Source organism: Lasioglossum baleicum, chromosome 9 (genome assembly GCF_051020765.1).
Source record: "Lasioglossum baleicum chromosome 9, iyLasBale1, whole genome shotgun sequence".
Taxonomy (NCBI): domain Eukaryota; kingdom Metazoa; phylum Arthropoda; class Insecta; order Hymenoptera; family Halictidae; genus Lasioglossum; species Lasioglossum baleicum.
Window position 1 is genome coordinate 1,480,652 of NC_134937.1, and position 26,344 is coordinate 1,506,995.

At 40.3% G+C, this 26,344-nt stretch overlaps 1 protein-coding gene across 5 annotated transcripts in view; it reads left to right on the plus strand.

The window, feature by feature from the left end:
- Nahoda (DOMON-like domain-containing protein nahoda) overlaps positions 1-26,344 on the plus strand; it is a 46,746-nt gene that overhangs the window by 15,978 nt on the left and 4,424 nt on the right. Inside the window, exons 3-17 of one of the 5 annotated variants that reach the window (XR_013009554.1) lie at positions 3,200-3,270; positions 11,086-11,183; positions 11,269-11,392; positions 11,491-11,722; positions 11,972-12,424; positions 13,202-13,246; positions 13,457-14,203; positions 17,779-18,222; positions 19,197-19,342; positions 19,420-19,497; positions 19,584-19,926; positions 20,001-20,205; positions 20,273-20,463; positions 24,322-24,494; positions 25,364-25,608. Coding sequence is in view for 4 of the 5 variants with exons in the window: in XM_076429879.1 (XP_076285994.1) it covers positions 3,200-3,270; positions 11,086-11,183; positions 11,269-11,392; positions 11,491-11,722; positions 11,972-12,424; positions 13,202-13,246; positions 13,457-14,203; positions 17,779-18,222; positions 19,197-19,342; positions 19,420-19,497; positions 19,584-19,926; positions 20,001-20,205; positions 20,273-20,463; positions 24,322-24,494; positions 25,364-25,537 (3,524 nt within the window). In the remaining variant the exon portion in view is untranslated. Of the gene's footprint in view, positions 1-3,199; positions 3,271-11,085; positions 11,184-11,268; positions 11,393-11,490; positions 11,723-11,971; positions 12,425-13,201; positions 13,247-13,456; positions 14,204-17,778; positions 18,223-19,196; positions 19,343-19,419; positions 19,498-19,583; positions 19,927-20,000; positions 20,206-20,272; positions 20,464-24,321; positions 24,495-25,363; positions 25,690-25,744; positions 25,909-26,344 lie in introns of those variants that run through there. The other 4 variants (XM_076429880.1, XM_076429879.1, XM_076429878.1 and 1 more) reach the window with 4 other exon arrangements.

A 26,344-nucleotide genomic window follows, 5' to 3' on the forward strand; every position in this document is an offset into this window, starting at 1 on the left:
TCACTCGGGAACCAGCACTAAGCCCTCAACATAGCAGGACGTAAACCATTCCCCGCGCGTCGTAAAAAGGAACGCGTGGTCTCGGCACATCCACCTGTGTCACCCGAAACCAGGCGCACGAACACACAACCATAACCGCTCACGCACTCGACCAACGGTGTCCGTGAATGTCGTCGTACATAGTAATTTTTTTACGGCCCTACGAATCGGATGTTACCGCGTCGATGCCGCACGGCATATTCCCCGGTAATTTAATAGTCGACGCCGCGCCGGCCCGTGACAGACCCAAACAATTTTCGCATAAATCTGCGCGAGATCGCCGCGAGGGTGCTACATCATCTTATTAAGTCCGAAGCTATTATCATATTTATTATCCATATCTCTACCGCAGCTCGATGGTCAAACAGCTAGTTAACCCAGACATTTACAACTACTATGGATCGGTGTAGAACTGTCAGAAGTTGTTTTTTTACTCTCGGATGAACAAATCTCTGAAGGACTTTTTTTACAGATTCCCGAGCTTACTTCTTTGTAATCAATGTTTTTATCCAGGGGTTAATCTTGAAACTTCTATGAAACTATGTCCCTCTATGAAACTTCAAAAATACGTGGAGCTAAATTTAAGGTTTAATAAAAATTCATAGCTGCAGTATATATCCTGCTGGTGATAACAAGGAGGTTGAAAAATCCATACAAATATTTTCGACTTGAACGTTTCGTTTAGGATACAATGAAACGGTGACGAAAAATCGTACACCAATTTTATGAAGACAGTTTTAGTGGCGAAAGAAAATTGTCTAGACTCCTTGAATATGCATGGATCTGTAAAACGACGAAGAAAAAATCCCCTTCGATTTTGCAGCCGCTTATCGATACAAAAGTGTTTTGAGCAATGGAGAAAAGTAAATGTTTTGTGCGAGAAGTAACTTTGTAAAGACCTAACGATCAGCTCCGTGCACGAAGTAGAAAACTTGTTTCCTTTCCGAAGGCGAGGAGAGGGCAATAGTCCTTAAAAGGCAGGATCGGTCGCGGAACACAAGCTCCGGAGGACTTCCGGAAATTAATTATGCTCCATGGCACTCTTGATTGCTTCCGGAATCGAGTACGATCCGAGAAAAACCACGATAGATCCTTATCGCGAAACAGTCGGTGGATCGAGGATGCTAACTACCACCACCTTCCGAGTTACGTAGAAATTTGTTTTCGTAACGACTGATATAATTCGCGATACGAACGCATACCCGACGTGTTCCCCCATTCGCGATGATTTATATCGCCTCATTTCCGTGTAAGTAGTTTCCGCGACCGGGAAAAATACATTTTCGGAGCCGGCTTGTTTCTCGGCAACGATTTGTTCCTTCAAGCAGCTTACGAATTTATTGGTACGAGATGCAAGTTGCGTTTAAATGCAAGTTGAAACAGTTCTCCCAATTAGCTCGTCGGAATGCAGATCCACCCCAGAATCCATTTTCATAATAAAGATCACAGAATTGATTCGCTCTTACACAATTCTTATGTTTTTAAAGTAATACAATGTATCCCGTGGGCGAGACCACGGTGAACTTGCATTTGAGCATGTTTCCGGCGATTGTTATAAATTATCGCGTCTCATTATCGTAATGAATATTAACATCTCATTGTTTGTTCGATGAGCCTGAGAAATTACAAATTTCCGTTTCTCGAACCCATTCCGCTCGTACGTTGCATCATAATCGTTCGCGTAGAACGCGTTGCGCAATATACAGGGTGTTTCCGAAACGGTGGCACAATCGGAAAGGGGTTGACTCCGTTCGAGTGAATAAACCGGAAAAACGGAGCAAATTTGCACACACGTTGTGCATCGTGCATTTCCTACAAAAATTCGAAAGTGTTTTTAACCGACTTCGAAAAAGAAGGAGGTTACTCAATTCGATCTGATGTGCCTTTTTTCGCTTTTTTATCTATGTATGTTCACCGATTACGCCGAGATGGATGGACCAATCGGAACGACACCTTTTGCATCTTGTAGAGCATGTCCCCGGGGTGGTCCCGTGAAGAAAAATTTTTATTTTTATTTTTATTCCTTACGATTTTATTTGCGATAGTGTAGAATGGTGATGCGACGTCGTTACCGTTATTGATTGCGGCTTTCAGATATTTATTAATTACGATTTGGAATGTGACGGATGACAGGGAAAGACGTTTTTGTAAATCTCAGACGGAGATTTGTGAATATTCAGACGCAAGATATTTTTGATCCTACATTTCATGTATGTTCACCGATTACTCCGAGATGGATGAACCAATCAGTGTAGGGTATATCAGGTATATTTCCCGATTGGTCCCTTGATAAAAAGTGTGAAATAAAAAAATTGTATAAAAAAAAATTAAATCGACTTCGAAAAAACGCACTAAAAAGTATAAAATAATTTCCATTTAATTTATGCGAATACACACGAACTTAAATACAATACAATCTTTTCGGGAGCGGCGCAAAATTGAAAATTTTCGACACTGGAAATTACGAAAATCCTTAAATTCTTCTATGTACATGCTTTCACATGTTAATGTATCTTCTCTTCCCACCTACTGGTTTCCAAGTCCACCATATTCCAATGAAATCATAATCAGCAACATCTGTCATTTGGAAAATTTTCAATTTTGCACCGCCTCCGAAAAGATTGTATTGTATTTAAGTTCGTGTGTATTCACATAAATTAAATGGAAATTATTTTATACTTTTTAGTGCGTTTTTTCAAAGTCGGTTTAATTTTTTTTATACAATTTTTTTATTTTTACTGGTACTATCATTAAAAAATAAACTTCTAAGTATAAATCAACGTTGTTGAAAAATTGATTAGGGAGCCCTCAATTCTTAATCCTTCATTTGTAAAAGTCATCACCCCGGTAGGGGAAATATTAACTCTAGCCTTTCGAGGCCACATAGATCGTCACTATAACAACATCTAATTATAATAAATACCAGGAGATGAGTACGCAGTTTCCTTTTTCTCCAATGATGATCCAGTTCTCCAATGAAAATAATTGCAATAAGAACCATGTTCAAGAATCTAAAAAAAGACAGGAATAACGATATAATGCTGTTGAAATAAATATATAAATTGTATTCGCGTGAAAACAAGTTAATACTACTTGGCTATTTATTTGCCGACAAGCTAGTACTAATCTGAACTTTAATGAAGGTGCTTTCATGTTTCAGGGGATATCAAGACTACATTACTGTCCGGTAGTAATTTCAACGTCACCTGGCATCTGGCTTATCCCCATCGTGTGAGTAGACTCGCATTTGTTATTTTGCGCAGCTATCCTACTACGACGCGATGAGTTTTTCATCTCGTGACGGAACGGATTAACGATCAACTTTCGCATCTCGTTAATTCGCCTCCGTCTTATCGCGTACGAGACACCGCACCGCTTTTACTCGAGGCGATTAATTGAATCGGTTGGTGAATTTCGTTAGCCGATGGCAAAAAAAGAGAGCTGCGAAATTGTTCCAGCGCAACCGGTCGGTTAATTCCTACGCGTGTGCACGTGCTTCGCACGCCGCGTCGCTGGAAGACCGTTAATGCGTGCGCGAGCAGCCACGCGGAAAAATATCTAGAAAACCGGGGCTGGATGAAAAACACGAATTGTACAACCGGATACGCGAGAGTCGAATAAAACCACATTTGATCATTTCGTCGTATTTCCCCCTCTCGTGTACCGCAACACATTCCCATGGAAATGCTAGCCTCTTCCACTATTTGTATACAAACGGAACTCTTTTTTAGCTGGCTTAACCTTGAGCAATAGAACTCACGAAAACACTACATGTCCTTACTGTATTTACAAAAAGTACTTCTATCCTAACCTTTCTCACTATTTTGTATATAAACAGAACTCATTTTTTTTTAATAAGTTCATGGTGGGCTTGACGCAATGTCAAGGTTCACAAAATATTAATTTAAAATACCACAATTGACTCATCCTGCTAATAATATTTACACGAAATTAGTACAATGGAATTTATAAATATAATGCACAACACCCCGTCAATTATTCATACAGAGTGGGTGTACAAAGTATTCGTACTATTTCGTACACCTTTTAAAAACGAATAACTTTTTCAGGATTGGACCCAACAGCTTGAGTTTTTTTCAGACGTGTCATCGACACGGTCGGGTGGACTGTAGTACATAGTAGGCTTTTGTCTATACGTATAACTCCACACAATCAAATTTTGCAAAAATTATAACAGCTTATATCTCAATAACTATTTGTTTGCGACATGCAAACGAAAGGCTCCATTCAAACTTTTTCTCTTCTGGATGAGTGGAAGGGGGTGATGTAGAAAACAAGTTTACCAACCATTTTCTTTGTTCTAAACAATTTTGCGGCAAGTTTCTCTTACAGATGTCCACCGTTCTACAGATATAAATTCACCCCTAGAACGGATGACCATTACTTTTTATACACCCTGTACAAAGTTTCATCGAAATCGATCAAGGTTGTTATGAAATATAATTGTTGGAGAATAGCAAAAATTGTAAGAATCTGCGATTTAAATGAATCGCAAACCCTAAAGTCAATGATTTTTACATCTCGTACAATTTCCACAGCTTTTTTATGCGTCAACCGATTTCAATGAAACTTTGTACATGTATATAACTGACTTAGAATTACAAAAAACATGTTTTAAAGTTTCATTACAGGCGCAGATAAAAAATTTAAAAATCGTGACCTTTACTTTTTCCTCCGTAATTGCGACCAATAACAATTCAAAGGAAAATTAAGCTGAAAGAAATTCAAGCTGTTACGTCCAATTTTGATAAAGTTATTCGTTTTTAAAATATGTAAATATGTCTGCTCTTGGCATAACCCAGAAAGATGTCAGAAAGATGGCAAAAGTTCATCGAACAAAATGGAAACTATTTTATTGATTAAAGCTCATTGCTTGAATAAAAAAATTGGTCTATATGACACAGATAATGAAAACATTATTTCGCCAAGACTCATTTTGAAGGTTACATAAAGGACATAAAATGACATTTCTTGAAAAAATGTTTCAGACAAAAGTTTCTTGTTTTATTGCATAGAATTCGAATCCGTAATAAAAAATACCACGTTCCATTTGAAAAATGTAACTTCCGATTTCAATCACCTATCTCCGGCCGAAATCGGAAGTTAAATATCACCATTTGATAAAGCGCATCTGATTTATAAAAGAAACACTTTGAATTTTTGAAAATAACGTATTTTCGAGATTATAAATGGGTGGTACGGGTGGTCTGGGACACCCTGTATATTAGCTGTGAATACTGTCTGACGTGTATTAAGGATGTTCTGGAGGTATATAAAAACGCAACAAAATTTTTAAAAATTTGACAAAATATAATTCTTACTAAATTAATGCAATTACCAAAGTTTGAGTTCGATTCACTGCACCGTTTAAGAATTATAGCAACTTAAAGTTTGCACATTTTAACACGTCTTCTTATGGAGAATTCATAAAATTCCACTTCAAACCCTATTTAAACCTTGAAAAAACGCAACTAGAACCTCCAGTTTTTTTATATGTAGTAAAAGTTATGTAATTAATTATGTTCAAAATTTATTAGGATTCCCTAAACAGTTACGGAGCAAAAAAATTATAAACTGTTACAAAACGTCAAATTTATCGTGTTGTCTCTTTGCTAGCATGAAAACGCAACAAGTGTAGACTGAATATAGCTACAGAGGGTACAGTATTCGCAAAAGTTTAATGCAAAAAGAAAAAGCGAAAAAAATGCACATACAGATCGAATTGAGTAACCTCCTCCTTTTTCGAAGTCGGTTAAAAATTGTATACTCGTGCTCCCTTTGCCAATATATTGATGGATTTCGAATTTCTTGTACTTTTGTCTCCCATTGTACCTCCAGAACATCCTTAATTACATACATCGTCGCAGTATTCGAATTTTCTTCGTAAGAGTCTTTGACTCTATCGACGTATCCCATTTCCATTACTTCAGGCTTACGAGTGGACAGCTATTTAGCTATTACGACAATGTGTGTCAGCTTATAAATTTCAAACACATTGTCTATACACTTTACACGCGGCTCGGAGATAATTGCATAAACTCACTGGGATAATACTCTCCGGTAGATTATACTTTATAATCCCGCGAGAAAAGTAGTTAATTTCGTTTTGCACTTACCGGTAGGAGACATCCCCCGTAGAGCCCGGAGCGTCCCTAACCTAAAACGCAGCGGGTACGAACTAAATTCATATTCTTCGCGTTGCGTCGCGTCGCCGCGAGTCATCGTGAAAGACATCACGAATTTGTCCGCGCGTGGTCTACGAAAGGGAAAGAAAAGGCAGAGGCTGAGCTCAGCCTACGCTTGCTGGACGTCGCTCAAGGTGACGCTTGTTGAATAATTCAGAAGCGAAGCTCGGCATGCGTCCGCGGGTACACTCGGCGACGCGTACCTTACGTAGATTGCTAGGTCGGAAAGAAGGTGGTAAGGGATAAGTCGTTTTGCATGTGGATGCGTGCGCGATCCAAGAGAAAGAGAAAGATAGAGACCGTACCTGTCAGTGCACACGTTGGTATGTCGGGTACCGTAACTCGGCAGTCGCCAATGACTCGGATCGAAGCCAAACCTCTCGGGCCCCGTTGCTTGGAAAAGTCATCGAGCCGTGAAGAAAGGATTGAAATTGTTCGAAGGAATTCGCGGATAATTGCGCCATAAAGAACTCGCGAATAACGCTAAAACGAAAATTCGCGTTTCAACTACTGGCGTCAGTCGTCGAAACAATAGACACGTCCCTCATTGTTTGATGGGAAATGACTAATGGGTAGATGAGCTTTTTACAGCGGAAGAATTGAATGCTTGTGTTTTCTAACCAGTATCGTTATGTCTTTCGCGTCTGCTCGAGGAGAACGAGTTTTCCTGTATTCTTATAATCAGCTGGGTTATAGCCGTTATAGGTTATGAGTAGAATATTATTAAACCTTAGCACTCGAGGGGTGACACCACAAATATTGTTATACCATTATTCAAAATATTGTTTACTTTCTGAAAAAAGAACTCAAACTGTTCGGTCCAAGTTTGAGAAAGTTATTCGTTTTTAAAATGTGTACTGTGTACACCGACTGTAAATATTGTATTAAGTGTTCTATTTTTTTTTTCATATCCATAAAATAAACAGTCATATAGAATCATATTGTCATCATATAAAATGTCATATAGAATGGAATTATTCTAGCTGGGAAGAAATGTTTAATTTTCGAGTTAAAACAGCTCCGAGTGCAAAGAGTTAATAAAACGGGCTACAATAGTACACTTTCTTTTTCATTGAATATAAAGAATTGACAGGCAGGTTGAATCAAACGAACATACGTACTGCAAGTTTTCCTCTGTTTAGCAACCGCAACTGGTTTGAAACGGCGTAGCCGTAGCATAGGCGTCCGACGAATTCTGCGGACGAAAATATCCGCGGCATGAGAAAAATTCGACAATAACACCGGGGCCGCGTGCAGGTGTGTACGCTGTGCGAAGCAGTACCACTCCGCGAAACCTGGAAACCGCCTCTTCCCTTTCTCCGCGCGTTTCGAGTGGCGGCGCAATCGTCGCTCGAAAACATTTCAAACTCTCTCGCGGTAGATCATTATACGACCGGCAGACTTTCATCAAAAGTGACAAGCATCTCCAGCGAACGGATTCCACTCCGCCGGCAAATGCGTCTCGCGCATTGTATTCTATAACACCGGTCGTTGTAACGTGTTCCGCATCTTAGGAAATGTTAAGCACGAGTGAAACTTACGCGTTCCAGCGATTACCGCCGCGGATGACGCTACAATGTGCTCGCGCAGTTATGACCCGGCGCGGGAAAGTCTGCTTCGAAATTTGAATTAACTGGGACATTCCAATGATTATTCTTTACTCTATATCTATGTACAGTAGCGGACAAAAGTTTAAGACCGCTTTAAAGAAGACGATAACTTTTTTAATATTGTACTATACGATTTGAACTCTTTTGGGAAGCTAGAGCAATTAGTTTACTAAAGGATGTGAAAAGAAATTTTTTCAAAAATTGCAATTGATCGAAATTGTATAGAAAATACTAAAAGTTACATTTCACACCTTTTTTATGTGGGCCTATATTGAAAATAAAACAAAATACTTTTTGTAGATCTGTGTCAATTAAACATATTCTGAAAATTTCGTCAAAATCGGTCGACGTTGCAATGAGCTACAAATGTTTGAAGATGGTAAAAATGCAGATTTTCACGATTTATTGCCGAAAATATTGAAAATCTGCAATTTTTACCATCTTTAAACGTTTGTAGCTCATTGCAACGTCGACCGATTTTGACGAAATTTTCAGAATATGTTTAATTGACACAGATCTACAAAACGTATTTTTTAAATTTTCAATATAGGCCCACATAAAAAAGTTAAAAATTCAACTTTTAGTATTTTTTCAACAATTCCGATCAATTGCAATTTTTGAAAAAATTTCTTTTCACTAATTGCTCACTGATCAACGCCCAGGCTAAACCCTTGGACCTAGAAAGCTGAAATTTTGCACAGAGGTATCCTTTATGATCTATACAAGGGATAAGAAAGGATATCTCGATATTCAACCCCCAAGGGGGTGAAAAGGGGTTGCAACGTTTGTATGAGGAATATTTTATTTCTGGTCGGATTTACTTCATACTTGGTCTTAATGCTCTTTGATATAATTAATCAAACACCTATTTCGGCATTTTAAAAAATTGAACCCCTAAGGGTGTGAAAAGGGGTTTTGAAATCTAAGATGGCGAGATGACATATAATTAAAACTCTATAGGGGTGAATGGGGGGTTAAAAGGTTTTATTAAGCCGCGGGCGAAAACTAGTTTTTTAATAAAAGGCATGACTATTATCATATGCATATTTCTATGATTCCGATATAAATTGTGAGCATGCAAGAATATAAAAATGTATCTATTTGTTAACGGAAATATTAAAGCAGTTACAAAAACAAATTAAATCTATAGAAGTTGCAATCATTGTAGCCGTGAAGAATCATTGTTAGTGTCCTTTCTCCAAAAGAGAAAAATAACTTTGTCCCATGAGATTACTGCTTGGTTCGTTTATGTAGAGCGATTTGAATCATTTTAATTAAAAGGACAGGAATTAAAGTGGACTTTTTCGATAACGGTTTTTTTTGCGTCCTCAACGATCACTCATGTAGGTTGACAGCCTGAAAGTAATTATAGGTTATCTTTCACTGGAAGGAACATCGTACGGTTCTGTTCACGGAACGTGACGCATAAAAGAAGTATGATATTGTTCCCAAGCACGACTCGATTAATAACGGTCCTCCTGTTCGTCGCATCTATATTGAAGGTGTCGGAAGAACGCGGTCGATGACTGAATTGATCGGTAACTGTTATGGGAGCGTTCGCTTGCGAATTCTATCGTACGTTCTAAAAAATTTCACCAATATTTATTTTACAGTTGCACTGATTAGAACGTCTTTGTCGTGCATCATTTCTTAGAAGAAGAAAGTTTACATTTATGCCTGTACAGTAAGGAGCATAACTGATTCCACACACTTTAAATCAGAACAACTTTTTTATGAATGGACCAAACGACTTCAATTTCTCTGTAAGGCTAGCAGAATTAGTTTAGTAAATGATGTGTAAAAAATATGTTTTGAAAAAATGCATTTGGACGGAATTGTGAAAAACAATAGTAAAAGTTGATTTTTACAACTTTTTTAGCTGGGCCAATAACGAAAATTAAAAACATGTGTCTAGTCAACTGGTATAAATTATATACGCTCTGAAAATTTCATTGAAATTAGTTAATTGGTTTGCGAATTATAAACGATCAAAAGTGGTAATAATTGCAATTTTTCAAGATTTTCGGCCTTCTTGCGCCACTTTTGAACGATTATAACTCGTAAACCAATTAACCAATTTCAATGAAATTTTCGGAGCGTATATAATTTATACAAGTGGACCAAACAAATTTTCGTTACTGGCCCAGCTAAAAAAGTCGTAAAAATCAATTTTTAGTATTGTTTTTCACAATTCCCCCCGACCAAATGCATTTTTTCAACTTATTTATTAGACGTCATTTACTAAACTAATTCTTCTAGCCTTACAGAGAAGTTGAAGTCGTTTGGTCCATTCATATAAAAGTTATTCTGATTTATAGTGCGTGGAATCAGTTATACTCTTTAATATTCGCCAATGACTGTCAACAACCAAACCGAATTTTATTTTGGTTGGTAATGGATCAAACATGTTTTTAACGCGATGCCGACTGCATTAACTTGTCCACTGTTTGATGCTAAATAGGAAACGCACCGCAAAGGAACCCAAGAGTGTGTTGCCGCGCGCAATTCCACAGTCTCCCATTTCCAATTCGTTGAACTTCTCACGAAGGCGGGAATTTCGTAACGGCAGAGTTGCGACTTCTCTCGGGACGTCGCGTCGTCGTATTTGGTGGAAAAAGCTTGCAACTCCTTTTTTCGTCGGCGTGACTGATCGAGCCTCAGGCCGGTTTCTATGCCGTGGATTCCGCGATAAGCTCGCTCGATAGTCGATACCGCTATCCGAGTCCGATCGATGTCTCAACGTCCTCTTGACCGTTTCTCGCTTCCGACGCGAGCCTGGCGAACGAAACCGCGCGGAAGTTCACTCATTGGAACTAAAACGATTCCGTCCGTAACCTGGCTACGTTTCCAAACACAACGGCATTAACCCGATCCTGTAATCGCACGGAGTCGCGTGGCCCGTGTTCGCGATATGCGATGTACGTTTACTTTATAATTGGACCTCCGCTCGTTATTTTCTCCTGGCATTGTCTACGTCGGCATTTTTTTAAATTGGCCGATCTTGTTGTTTCGAACTTTCATCACCGGGTAGTAAAACTTTATGATTCGAAATATTCTTGTTACGCAACGCGGTGTGTTTTATGAACTTTTAGTATACATTTTCTAGAAAGATGCGATAGACGAGATTACGTTCAATTTTTGTTTCTCTGAGTTTACCAATTGTGGAAACTTTCGATTTCGGAATTTTGAAAGTTTCCTATCTCTTCTACTGATCGGTGTTTGTGTTTCAGGGAGGATTTCGGCTACAAATCCTGGACGCTCTTGATAGGCCGCTGGTCGATCTAACACCCGTCACGAAGAACAGCGAATTCGTGGAAGATGACGCCACGTGAGTTTACTAATATTATTCATTGTCTGGATAATCTCTTCGAGTTTATCATAACGATGACAAACATGGATATCCTAATTTTCAGGGCGCAGAGTTACGCCATACAGTTGCCCCAGAATTTCACTTGCACAGACTGTACGATTCGACTTCTTCGAGAAGCTGAGGAGTGGGGTGCGAACTACAGATTCTGGTCCTGTGCCGACATCGATGTAAGCGAATAAGCTTGATAATGCTTGATGGGAATGTTCGATTAGTCAGAAGTGTTGAGAGCACATTCCAACGCCGATCTATAATTTGTGTGTATTAGATCATCGATAGGAAGGCCTACAGGGAAGATTGCAGCGGTCACGGCCGATATCTTCTGGCTCGGTGCAGATGTGATCGGCTGTATCATGGTAGTAGGTGCGAATTTAAGGAGGAATGCCTGGATGACTCGGACTGCGGTATTCAGGGCACGTGCATCGACAATGGCGGCACGACCGCGCCCACCAAGCACTGTTACTGCAACATTGGATGGTTCGGTCCTGGTTGCGCGAAGAGTAAGTTTCACCGAGCGAGGACTTCGAGGACAGGCGTCTAGGAAAATGAAATTCAACGAACATTCCTGCATTGCGCATCCATAATTAGTCAGCCAACATTGTGTTCTCCGTACCATAAGACGCAACGTTTATTCTCCCTGAAGTCCTCTCTCTCCAGTTTGCCTCAAGTGAAATTGCTTAGCATTTTCTACATCTTCGCATTGTTAGCGTCCCGAGCCGCTCTCTATTCAGTCTACAAACTTCTTTCAGAGTCCCCAATTAAGACAATCGACGTGGACCTCGACGCTTACACGACGAGGAAGTTCTCCGACAACTTTACCTTCTACTGGCGTATACTCAAGGAGAGCAAAGAACTCGAGGGCGTTATGGTTGTAAACGGCACGAGCTGGGTCGGCGTTGGCTGGCGACCAAACGACTTGTCACCGGCGTGTCGAGCTTTCCCCGAGATTCAAGAAAAACCAAAAGGAGAACCGCTCCCACAGCCAGAGCCGAAATCGGAACCGGAACCCGAGTCCGAGCCGAAGGCTGAACCAAAACCGGAACCCGAGCCTGAACCTGAGCCCGAGGCGGGAACGGAACGGTCCGGTGCCAAAAGGAGATCAGCCAAAGCTCATGATCTTACTTCGCTGGCTGCAACTCCTCGATCCGACGCTGACGTCACTGTGGAGACTAGCGTGACTTATCGCGTCAGCACAAAGCAAGGCGAATATCTTTTAGTTCTTCTTCTTAACGGTTTTGCCACAACGAGCGTGCATAATAGTCTTTTTTTTTAACGTGGCGCGATGCGAACAATACTTTTGTATGAGATCATCCGAAGAATCGTGCCATTGTTGCATTCTATGTGTATAAACGTCTGCGTTTTGCCTAGGCCAGGGGCGGCCAACCTGCGGCGCATTGAATCCTTGCGCCTCTATTTATTCTTTTGAAATAGGTGCCATAAATGAATCCATCTTCATATTTTCAACACCTGAGAGCTCTCAGTTAAATTTATACAGCCTCCTTCCTCATCAATTCGTCGCAATTTTTTGACAGTTTACAATTATAGGATAGGAATTAGAGTGTTCATGACAGCGATCGCCCTCTCGTCCAAAAGATCATTTTTCACTATTGTAGATTGGTGCTCCAATGAACGTGTGTCTTTTCAACTGGCTTGAGTTAATTAATTTAGTTGCATGATTGAGTTATCCCTTTTCCGCCCCTAACCGAAGCAGATCGTACCCCTATTCCTACTTTCCAACCCCAACAATGAACGTAAGAAGGTAGAAAAAGTGCTCGAGTTGTATGGCGCATCTGAACTCGTATGTGAAAAAAATTTACGCATGGTATATGCAGAAGGTTGGCCACTCCTGGTCTAGGCCAAATGTTTATACATGGAATGTAGTACATTACTGATTAAAAGTAAATGCAATTGCACGCTCGTATAATGTATAGCTTATGATTAAGAACGATGTTCAATATTCATGTTCGATATTTCTGCAGGGCGTAAAAAGAGGTCTCCAGACTCTGTGGCACCCTCGGCAAATGGTACGTATCGACGCTTCAAAGAAATTTACCAATTAAGGACTCCCTACGCTTCCCGTAATATTATACAGTAGCAACAAGTAGTTAGCGTTTGAATAAGTAGTAGTATATTTGGCGTCCTTATTCGAGTTCGAGACACTGCGCACCAGGTGGTGGTCCGTAAGAGGTATAAGCAGTAGGTAGTTGCACGACGATCGATGCTTTGTTGCACAGGGGAACCCGTCGCCGAGCCGAGCACTGTTGACAGCACCAACACCACGCCCGAACCTATATCAGAGCCAAAGTCCGAACCAGAGCCAAAATCTGAGCCTGAACCTAAATCTGAACCCGAACCGAAGTCCGAACCCGAACCAAAGTCCGAACCTGAACCCAAGTCTGAACCTGAACCGAAGTCCGAACCCGAGCCGAAATCAGAGCCGAAGCCAAAGTCTGACGCAGAGCTGGTATCCGTTTCAAAATCTGTCTCGTCGCCGGAGTCTCGATCTCAATTAAAATCAATTTCGAAACCGCAAGCAAGAGCCTACTCGGAACCCAAGACTGAACCCGAACCGAAATCAGAGCCCGAGCCTAAATCGGAGCCGGAGCCGGAGCCGAAATCAGTACCTGAACCTAAATCCGAGCCAGAGCCTACATCAGAACCCGAACCCAAGTCCGAGCCGGAGCCTACATCAGAACCCGAACCCAAGTCCGAGCCAGAACCTGTATCAGAACCCGAACCTAAGTCCGAGCCAGAACCTAAATCTGAACCTGAACCCAAGTCGGAACCAGAACCGAAATCCGAGCCCGAACCCAAGTCAGAACCAGAACCAAAGTCTGAACCGGAACCCAGTTCCGAACCAGAGCCAAAGTCTGAACCGGAACCCAACTCCGAGCCACATCCAAAGTCAGAGCCGGAGCCAAAGTCTGAACCCACCTCGGAACCGGAGCCGATTTTGGGCCTCCGAACGAGCGCTACAAAAGGTAACGAACTAATCAGCCGAGTCGACGCTTCTTTCCTCATTCACTGACATTGCGCTTTCACAATTCACCTAGGGTTACGAGGCACATTTTATTGGAACATCCTGTACATAGTCAATGTCGATTAATATTTATTCACACACTCACACCACAGAGAACTATTTCTTCGTATTACACTGTCCAACAGCCCAAAAGTATTTTGATTCCCACTATGCGATTCTTGTAGAGTTTTTCGCGCTGATTCCGAATCTGCCCTTAATTTTTCTCCTATACGCACAGTTTTTGAGACAATTGAGTTTTAAGAAAACACATATTTTTCAACTTTGAATAAATATTGCGATGTTATTATAAAAGATATTGAATTGTTCTTTACAGTAAAAGATCCTGCAGACTTTCCCGAATCCAGTGATACCCAATACTAATACATTATGATTGTTTAAACATGTTTAAACAAGCATTAAAGACGGAGAGACACCACTTTTGCACTAATTTTTGAGGTTATTTTTCAATTTATCTCAAAAAATAAGGGTCCAGCGGAAAATCAGACTACACCACGTGAAAGAACAGACTTTTTTCTTGACAAACCACCCTTTCAAGTTTGTGTAGTCGACGTTTTTTTCGAACCAGAAAGCAAAATATCTTCGCCCGACATGAGTTGCCGCCAGTGGCGCTTACCGCTAGAACAGGCGTTCCATGTCGAGCAAAAATATTTTGCTTCCATGGTTCGAAAAAAACGTCGACTACACAAACTTGAAAGGGTGGTTTCTCAAGAAAAAAAGTCTGTTCTTTCACGTGGTGTAGTCCGATTTTCGGCTGGGCCCTTATTCTTTGAGATAAATTGAAAAATAACCTCAAAAATTAGTGCAAAAGTGGTGTCTCTCTGTCTTTAATGCTTGTTTAAACATGTTTAAACAATCATAATGTATTAATATTGGATATCACTCTATTCGGGAAAGTCTGCAGAATCTTTTACTGTAAAGAACAAGTCAATATCTTTTATAATACCATCACAATATTTATTCAAAGTTCAAAAATATGTCTTTCTTTAAAACTCAATTTTCTCAAAAACTGTGCATATAGGAGAAAAATTAAGGACAGATTTGGAATCAGCGCGAAAAACCCTATAAGAATTGCATAGTGGGAATCGAAATACTTTTTGGCTGTTGGGGATAGTGTTATTAGCAACCGACAGTCGGTGTACAAAGTATTCGTACATCTTTTAAAAACGAATAAATTTTTCAAAATTGGTCTCAGCAGCTTGAGTTTTTTTGAGACATTAGAGGGGTTAGTTTACTAGCTAATGTGTAAATAATTTTTTTGTAACTGTTATTGGTCGCAATTACGAAGGGAACAGTAAAAATTTTTAAATTTTTTATCTGTGCCTGTAATGAAAATTCAATACATGTATTTTGTAAATCTAAGTAAGTTATATATATGTACAAAGTTTCTCATTGAAATTGGCTGACGGATAAAAAAGCTATGGGCATTGTAAGATGTAAAAATCTTTGAATTTACGGTTTGCGATTCATTTAAATCGCAGATTCTTACGATTTTTGCTATTTTCAATCAATTATATATTTCGTAACACATCCTTGATCGATTTCGATGAAACTTTGTACAAGTATATAACTGACTTAGACCTACCAGAGGCGCCTTATAAATTTTCATTACAGATACAGATAAAAAATTTAGAAATCGTGACCTTTACTATTTCCTTCGCAATTGCGACCAATAATAACTTTTTTAAAAAAGTTATTTACACATTAACTAGTAAACTAATCCTTCTAACGTCTGAAAAGAAACTCGAGCTGTTGGGTCCAATTTTGAAAAAGTAATTCGTTTTTTTAATGTGTACGAATACTTTGTACACCGACTGTAAATATCTGTACACACTTCCCAGTATCTAATGAGTTTGACTTTCCTTGAAACGCAAGGAGTCAACAAAACGTACAGCAATCCAGTAGCATTTCTAGCAGATAAGAAGTAACGTATACCATCTATTAATAACGTATCCACGTAATCAGTAGTACTAACACGACGTACGAACACACTCGTTCATGGAAAATAGGTAATAGTAGAATTTTAAATAAGTCGACGTGATTTGTATTCGTCTTGGTATATCTGCTTCCTTTGCCGCTTTCGCATTAATATCTCACTCAGTAATGGTTCTCTGACTGTACAGTTGCCATCCTGTAATTCACTATACTGTACAAGTATTGACGATATACCTATTATACTCATGTATTCTATGTATACAATTCCACAGACAAATACTATGGGTGTCGATAATTATACCGACCTAATGACCAATGACCAGCAGTCGAGGTTTCTAGTAAAGAAAATAATTACTTAGTACCACATAATCATCAAACCTCTGGCAGAAAGTATTCGACCTTTAATCACACTGTCCAACACCGAATTTGTTCCCTAATTACTGTTGGGTCCTGCTTATAGAGTTTTTCTCGCTGGTTCCGAATCTGTTCTTAATTTTTCTCCTATACGCACAGTTTTTGAGAAACATGACTTTGAAAAAAACACATTTTTCCACTTTAAACAAATATTCTGGTGTTATTATAAAAGATATTGAATTGTTCTTTATAGCAAAAGATTCTGTAGACTTTCCCGAATACAGCGATATCCAATATTGATACATTATGATTGTTTAAACATGTTTAAACAATCACTAAAGGCGGAGAGACACCAATTTTGCACCAATTTTTGGGGATATTTTTCAATTGTTTTCAATCCATGTTCCTCAAAAACTGTGCGTATAGAGTATAGGAGAAGAATTAAGGACAGATTCGGAATCAGCGCAAAAAAGTCTATAGGAAGGGCCCAACCGTAATTAGGGAACATAAAAAACGTTGAAATTTGTTGGACAGTGTCATTGGAATGCATCGTTAGTACTGTAAAAATATTTAATATAAAATTTTTAGACAAAAAGTATTTCGATATTTTCCAATATACAATACCGTTCTGACCTAACATATTTAAGTCGTATTCGTTAAGGGGGTAGATTGATTAATGCAAAGGTGGGGTTTTCCAGTAGTCAAAAGCGCTAGATAAAAGATCAATCTAGGCCGCAATCGCCCTCAGAAGTCCTACTTTACGTTTACGAGGCATAATTTGCACTATTCGGTTTATGAAAATAGCTACTTGCGCAGCTTCATACTTCCGAATAATGCAATTTACGCCTCGTAAACGTAAAAATAGGAAATTTGGGGGTGACTGCGGCCTAGATTGATTGTTTATCTAGCGCTTTTGGTTACTGAAAAAAACCCATCTTTGAATAAAGACTCTTAAGAATAAAATACTATTTTACATTTTTATTATACGCCCAAATAATCGAATATTAACTGCCAGGAGTGTCAGCCATGATTTCAAAAGCATAAGCGCGGTCCGCTCTCATTATAAGCTCTTCGACAGACCCGAGAGTTTCACGTACAACTCGAGAATGCTGTCTCGAATAATTTAAGTCATCGTAAAAAGTAACTGTACCTCGAGCCAGTCATCGCTTAATCGTTCGGGACATGATCGTCCGGCTTATTTTAATCTGACCTGGTTGTTCGCGATCGAAGCGATCCTGCCTGGACCGGTGCACAAGTACACGCCGAAACACGACTTCAACCCCATGGACTGTACCGACATCATAATCGGATCGGCCCGAGGAAATAGTCACAGGGTAGCCGACTATTACACCAGGGACAGATCCACGCCCAGGAAGGACGACTTTTGGGGTGGCAGGGACACGCTGACCGCCGCCATGGGATTCGAAAAGGATGGTGTCACCACGATACTATTCAGACGGAAACTAGCTGCGAACGAGCCGACCGACCATGAAATCATCGACGCGAACATGCACGTGATATGGGCCAAGGGTCAGGAACCCGGAAAGTATGTCCACAACCCGCCCAGTGGCATTGAGAAGGCCAAGGTCAGCATGAAGGACTTCTACAAACCCGATGAGCTGAAGTATCACGGCCACGGGTCGCAGAGGGGAGCCCTCAGCCTCAACTTCTTCGGTAAATCGAGCCATTGGTCTTCTTATTATTAGTTTTAAGCGAAGAAGTATTAATGAAATGTACTTCCAGTATTAACGAAGTTGCCAAGGAGCGAGATAGATTTTCAAAATTAAAGAATCAAACAGTGCCGGATTAAGGGGGTAGTATACCCTCGGATTGTAACTAGAAAGGGACTAGAATCTTACTAGATTTTGAGTCGAAATATGGGTTTGCGCGCTTCGGTTGTTTGATCTTATTTGAGAAGATTTTGGGCTGGGTGAGTGCTCATTCTAAAGAGGAAGGTTCATCACACTGCGCTCTGGTCATGATTTTAACGAGAGTATGTTTATATCTAATAATATAAGGGCCCAAAGTAGAGAAAAAATCTAGGAAAAAACCCGCAGATTTCAATGCATTTTACTGTCTCTAGAAGACTTTTTGACTGCTATGATGACCAGAGCGCACTGTGATGAACCTTCCTCTTTAGAATGAGCCCTCACCCAGCCCAAAATCTGCTCAAATAAGGTCAAACAACTAAAGCGCGCAAACCCATATTTCGACATGGTTTCGACCCAAAATCTAGTAGATTCTAGTTGCTTTCTAGTTACAATCCGAAAACGACTACCCCCTTGAGCCCTGTAGTAGAAGTAACAAATGCTACGGCCCCCGCGCTTCTCCGTGCCCCGTACCATACAAAACAGGGCCGCCGCGCGCGGTTGGGCAGGCTGTGCCCCGCGCACGCTTCATCGAAGAGGCGTCGATGCCAGGGGGCACAAAAATATTTTGGATAAAGAAAAAGGTCATTCATTGTGTTTCTTTAAAAAGGGTGCGCTACGTTTGCACACGAGCGGCTCCGATACAAAGCTTAGTGCCCCGTGATAACATTTGCTACGGGCCCCACGCTGGCTTCATCCGACACTGGAATGAAATGATATCTTCCTTTTCGTAATGCATTGAATGTTAACTTTCATATTAATTTGTCTAAATGTTTTCAGAGGAGAAGAACAGGCCAGAGATGACCGATGGCGATACAGACACGCCAGTTAGAACTTGCCATGGCGAATGGCACTATCCCAAACAATGTTCACCAGAAAATCGCACTTGTGAATACTCCATACAGTGGACATATAAAAGTCGAAAGGTAACGCGATCATTGCAATAAACATTTAAAAAATTGTACCATTAAGAACTGCATAAATAACGGCAATAATCTTACAGGATGAATTGTCATTCGTTATCTCCACGACACACACAGACAGCTGGACCGGTGTTGGCTTCTCTGACGACGGAAAAATGGTACCGTCTCTAATAGCTTAAAGATACTCTAAGCGCGTGAAATCCACAGTCTCCACAATCTCTAATTCATCTTGTTCGTTTTCCAGTCACAAACGGATGCGGTGTTGGGCTGGATCGACAACAAATCAGGTCGTGCATTCTTGATGGACACCTGGATCAGTGGATACAGTGCGCCATTGCTCGATCCATCCCAGGATATTTACAACACAGGTGGCAGTATAGCGGACGGTGTTACAACCCTGAGATTCTCGAGGAAACGAGTAACGAAGGACAACAGGGACCTCTCGTTCACCGACGATCACTGTTTGTACATGATGTACCCCGTAAAGGGTGGCATTTTCCACGCTGTTAGTAAGAAGATACGCAAACACGAAGCTATACCTGTCGTTTCATCCGAGAGAATATGCATCAAATCCTGCGGCGACGAAGGTTGGTATCACCTTCAACGTTTTAATGAGAGACATTTAATTTATCTTTACTAAAAGATAGCTTCGTTACCGCAGATCTGGAAGACATGACCACACCCGCACCCCCAAGGCTACATTACAATGTAGAAGTGAAACTGGTAAACTTGGGCGACGGTTTTACAGCACCAACGCCTGGCAGCTCCGATTTCGAAGTGATTTCGAACACGATAGCCGACAGCTTCGGTCCAATTGTCGAGAAACTACCTGGTTATTATGAGATTCGGCTAGACGAGTTGCACAAGTAAGTTCTGAGCGTTGCGTGACTGTGAAATGGTCGGAGTTTTAATTGTTCTATTAATTTCTCGAAGGGATGTGGAACAGAACGGCGTTATCGCGCGTATGGATTTAATATTGGACAAGAATGAAATTAAGGGCAGGTCACTGAAGCCTATGGACACCAGCGCGGCCGCAGAAAAGGCATTGAAAGAAGCTCTCGTCAGTGGGAAAGTCGGCGCACTCAGCGTGGACCCGCAATATCTGGTCATCAAGGCACCTCGAGGTGTGTAGAAGATAATACCCAACTTTTAAAAATAGAGAACAACTTTGAAAATTGCTTAGTAGAATGATTAAAGCAGTGCATACATTAGCAGACCCCTCCGGGTCATTCCATGCCAAATCGATCACTTTCTGCAGGCACCATCGTTGATTTTCTTCGAAATGAAATATGTTGCAGTCCATGCGAAATTGGGGGGGGGGGGTTTAAGTCATCATTTTGCCGGTTTCGAGTTTTTTTGGAAATGGCAGGCCTTCAAAGTTTTCAATTTTTGCCCATTTCGGCGAAAACGGGCCTCGCTTATGAATTTTTATCTCGGGAACTGTTTGTCCGATTGTACTACATTTTTTTTTGTTTTATTCGGAAAGGATTGGGCTATTACAAAATAATTTTTTCAACCACGAAAATAAACTTTATAATGTCGAAAAATTTAAATAAATTCTTTTTTTACGTTTTTTTCGATGAGGGGCCGGAGTGATTTCAATTTTGAAACTAGAGGGTTATTGTTGCTCGCTCGCTTCGCTCGCTCGCGAGTAGGGTTGTTTTTGCTCGCTCGCTTTGCGAGCTCGCGGATAGGACTGCTCTTGCGAAAAGGTTAGTGGTACGCATGGCTAGTAGTACCTATAGCTATTAATGTTTTTTTTTTATTTGGTGTGTGACTCTCCACGAGCCACACAAAGAACTTCCCGATTCGTTAGTTGCAGTATATTATTATCATTATTAAGTGTATGTTTTAAGATGATTACAATACAACATAATAGTTTTCTACTTATCAAAATGTTTGCTATATGGCGTCGCATTAAACCAACACCGTATGCTCGTTGCTCGCTTGGTTCCTTGTTATAGCATACTAATGTTGCAAAATAAATTCTCTTAATTAGTTTTTCGCAAACGATACAACTCCTCATTATCCGGGTTTGCAGTATTTATCTTGGTTTTCTTCGATACTGTTAATTTAAATTGTCCCAAAATATATAAACCGCGCTCAATTTTGAAACTCTGCTCAGTGCTACATACAACATTTGTAAAGTTCGCCTTTCTGATTTTTTAAAATCCAAACATACTTTCTCGTATGTTTGTCCCTGACTTTTATGAATCGTAATCGCTTCAGCAGGAACCACTGGAAATTGACTACGTGTGATTTGATATTTTTCCTCACTCGACATATTTACTTGATTCGATATTTTTATTGTTGGTGTAAAATTTTGATCAATATTTGCATTTTTCATATAATCACGATAACGAGTTCTTACTTTCACTCCTACTCTGGCCAATTGAAAATCTAACCACAATATAGACGGAATTTTAGTATTTTCTTGTGTAGAGAGCGGTTCGTTATAATATTTAATCTTGCAGCCCGATAGTAAAAGAAGAACAGAGAGAATTTAGCGTTAGACTATTACGAGGTGAACAGACAAAGAGAATGTACTGGTTACTTGAGGACTGATCCGTTTATTTTGACGGTGCGAGCTATACTGCCCGAGTAAGGACAATACAGACAGAACGAGAATGTACAAAATATAGATCGACATATACATTTAAATTAGAGCGAGCACAGGTGACGAGAAAACAAAACAAGTATAGCGCGAAATACAAACTACACAACGATACGCCTTCGCGTTAACATCTTGAAAAGTAATAAATTTTAATATTCCGCATGTGTGCTCCATTAAACAATCCGTTTTCAACATCAATGTTATTAATAATTATCATATAGTTTATATTAATTTTCAATTTAACCTCAGTTAATAATTCGTTTTGAACTGATTGTTTTTTAAAAGATTGTAATATAAATTTTTTTTTGTACTTTCATCGATATTCTTTGAAAATGTATTCTTGGGAGTAGAGATGATTAACTCACTCTTGCATTGGGATAATTTTCGATTATTGTAAGCGGAAACATCATCGTAAGGTACAAAAAAAATTGAAAAAAAATTTTTTTTTTAAATTTTAAAAAAATTGAAAAAAAAATTTTTTGTGTAATTACGTTTGTTTCTTCGGTGGAAACTATCCGTTCTCTCGTATAAATTGCATCGTTGAATGAACTTCTTTCGAAAAAACTAAAAAACTACTTGACCAAAATGGGCCAAGATCTAATCAGCTCTAAGTTACAGCGGGGCACATCGATTGCATCATTCATCATCCTGATGGCGTTGTTACTTTTTCTGAAAACGTTAACGAAAAATTTGATTACATAGAAACGGCCATACGCGCGCGCGCGGGCGCGCACACACACACACATACGAACATTTTGCTGAAAATAGTCTAAAATGACTGCAATGACCATGAAACGTGAAGATCTGCTAAAAAATCGATTTTCGATTTTCGGGGTCATTACAATAACTTCCCTATAAAATCGGGAAGTTAAAAAATATGGTTATATTCCTTGAAGTTTCCCCTTTAAAATGAGCCCTTGAAAAAGATGGTGTCATTAAAATTGGCGTCACAATGAGCTGGTGAAGTACGCCGTGTACCCCGGTTCAAGTAGAGGCGAGTCGAGCGTACCACCAATGATCCGTTGTCTATTCCGCTGGTCTTGAGAATATACCAGCAGACTGTATTCGACTAAATAACCCTATTTGTACCTCGAGAACAATATTAGGAACCACTCCTGGTTACAATAACAAACATGCTGATTGTTTACAGGCTTGCTTTGCAACAGCATTACCAATTACAGGCACTAGAAGCTTTCATAGCTTTACCGCATTATCGAATAAAGAACTGCTATGCAGAACTTGCTCATGCGATAATGATGGCTCTGTTTTTAGTGTAATGAAATAGTTTTTCTTATATTTTTCTCCATAATCCTAAAGTCCATCCCATACAATGATCCTATCCATACTTCTTACTATAAACCCTCCTTATCCCTTCCCCATGGAAGAGCACCACCACCTTCTCGTGGTTTGCATTGAGCAACGTCCTTCTTTGTAGACAACGATCCTTTTTTGTAGAACATATGAAATTCGTATAAAAACTAATATCTATAAATGAAGTCATGATTAAAAATGTTACTAGTATTGTTCTCGAGGTATAAATAGGGTTATTTAGTCGAATACAGTCTGCTGGTATATTCTCAAGACCAGCGGAATAGACAACGGATCATTGGTGGTACGCTCGACTCGCCTCTACTTGAACCGGGGTACACGGCGTACTTTACCAGCTCATTGTGACGCCAATTTTAATGATACCATCTTTTTTAAGGGTTCATTTTAAAGGGGAAACTTCAAGGAATATAACCATATTTTTCTCATAATTTAAATCACTCCGGTCCCTCATCGAAAAAAACGTAAAAAAAGAATTTGTTTGAATTTTTCGACATTATAAAGTTTATTTTCGAGGTTGAAAAAATTATTTCGTAATAGCCCAATCCTTCCCGAATAAAACAGAAAAAAATGTAGTTCAATCGGACAAACAGTTCCCGAGATAAAAATTCGTAAGCGAGGCCCCTTTTCGCCGAAATGGGAAAAAATTGAAAACTTTGGAGACCTGCCATTTCCAAAAAAATTCGAAACCGGCAAAATTACAACTTAACCCCCCCCCCCTAATTTCACATGGACTGCAACATATTTCATTTAGAACAAAATCGACGATGGTGCCTTCAGAAAGTGATCGATTTGGCATGGAATGACCCCTTCGAAAGGAAAATTCTAAGATTTTCTTGTAATATTGTATTTAATTCCATTATATCTTTCCCTATTATTACAACAAACTTAACAAAGCGAGCTTAGTAGTGACAAGCTGATGTGTTCATACATCTCTGGCTTCATACAATGTATTTATAATTATGTGTATAATATTAAATACGTAAGTGATATAAGGCATCGATCCAACAATGGATAATTCTTTTTTGTTTTTGGTCACCAGTGAACGACTTAATTGGAGAAGACGCGGACGAAGGATCGTCATTTACGTCGGATCTGTTCCTCGATCCGACCAAGCTGTACATTCTTGTCGGTTGCGTGGCTGCGTTGCTTGCCCTGATCCTATTACAAGCGAGCTGCACTCTCTACAGATCGTCCCGAAGACGAACAACGAAGGTACATGACAAATTCTACCGTGAACGTTTTCCACCGTCTCTCTTTCTACGTAGCCGTCCTCTCTTCGCTGTTCTCTGCTCGTGTCCCTCGATTACTTCTCACCCTCTATTTTTTCTTTGTTTCTCTGTGTATTGTGTGCATCTAACTCTTTTTATAACGACTGTAGTACTGTGTCGGTAAGAGCAGTGCTGGTTTTCGAACCTGCGCGTGTCAGAATCTAAGAAGCCGGACCCGTTTCTTGTTGGACCTGTTCAGTAGTAGCGTTTCTAGACTATCGAGATAGCTTTTGTACGAGAGTTTTGCCTGCTCTCTGTTTTCCGTGTTGTTCAGTGTAGGCAGCGTTTGCGACGAAGGCGAGCCAACGTCGATAGAAGAGGGGAAAATAGTTCACGATCTAGTTACATCATAGACATTTTTGTTCTGTTGTGATTTTTGAGTATACGATTCATAGACATATAGAGATAGACTGCGCCGTCTTATGGGCGAGTTGAAGCCCACAATGGCGGCGCGCGGTACAAAGAGTGAGAGAGAGAGCATTAGCCGGGGTCCATAGCGCTCTCTTTCTATATGATGTGTCGACACATCAATTAGAAAGAGAGCGCTATGGACCCCGGCTAATGCTCTCTCTCTCTCGCACGCCGCCATTGTGGACTTCAGCGCTTCGTTCAGGCCGCGCAGTCTATCTCTATATGTCTATGATACGATTGAAGGAAACGAGTCGCTTTTGTCTCGACGAGACAGCTATCGCTAACGGCTCTGGCACACACGGTGAAAACTGTAGACACCCCGCTCTTAGTGAACCCGAAAACGATCTTCTGCTTCGCTTGTGTTGCATGATCCGCGCTCTCCGCGACCATCACGTGGTAAAGAGGGTGTACTCGCTGCCTCTGGCTTCCTCCGACGCTCCCAACCCGATTCATCGCACGAACGCGACGCGGTACCATCGACAAAACGGCGATCACCACCATCACCATCACCATCATCTTCGGCATCATCACCAACACGCTCCATACGATATGCAACGTCCTAATCCCAGCTGGTAGAAGCTTCACACTCGGTACACGATCGACGCGCTAATATTACTCATCGTACGCTCGTTTGCTCACTAATCCAGGTATAATTCTATACTGGTTCTCTTGCTATTGTCTCTGTCGCTCTTCTCTCTCTCTCTCTCTCCCTCTCTCTCTCTCACTTTCTCTCTCTCTCATCAGATGTTTATTTTCCCTAATTTATCCAGCACTCCGTTTCAGACGCGAGCAGACCGACCATCTCTTTAGCCGCAATTTCGCACGGTTCTGCGAGCTGCAGCAGGCTACAAGTGATTGCGAGCAATAGCATACCGAGAGCCTACCTCATGACTAGACTGCGGAAGTTTATGCGATTTGCAATTTTTCCAGACGATTTTTAAGAAGGAGGAACCAAGTAAAATATTATTTTCAGTGGTAGTAGCCTTTGTAGATCTGAAATATGTCTGAAAAATTTTCAGAAGCCATGAATGCATAAAGATCCGCAGTCTACTCATGACACGCGTGCAGACGACTTGTAGAGAAAATATGCTAAATATCCTAGAAAACAGGATTCCCGAGTTTCTACTCCGTCTGCTACAGTCGTAAACTTTAGACATCTGTGCCCATGCTGATGGTTACAATCAGGTCGACATCAGTCTGTGTATACAAAACCGAATGTTTCTCGTGCGATGCACCGGATGCGAAGTATAGTGGATGGAAGAGCAGTCACTTTGAATCTACAGTTTTGTTCTTGCATCCATTATGTTCGCAAATAGAAGCGTTCCGAAACTGTCGACTGACAAAGTCAAAGCTATGTCCACGCTGAAGCAACAAGCAGCTTCT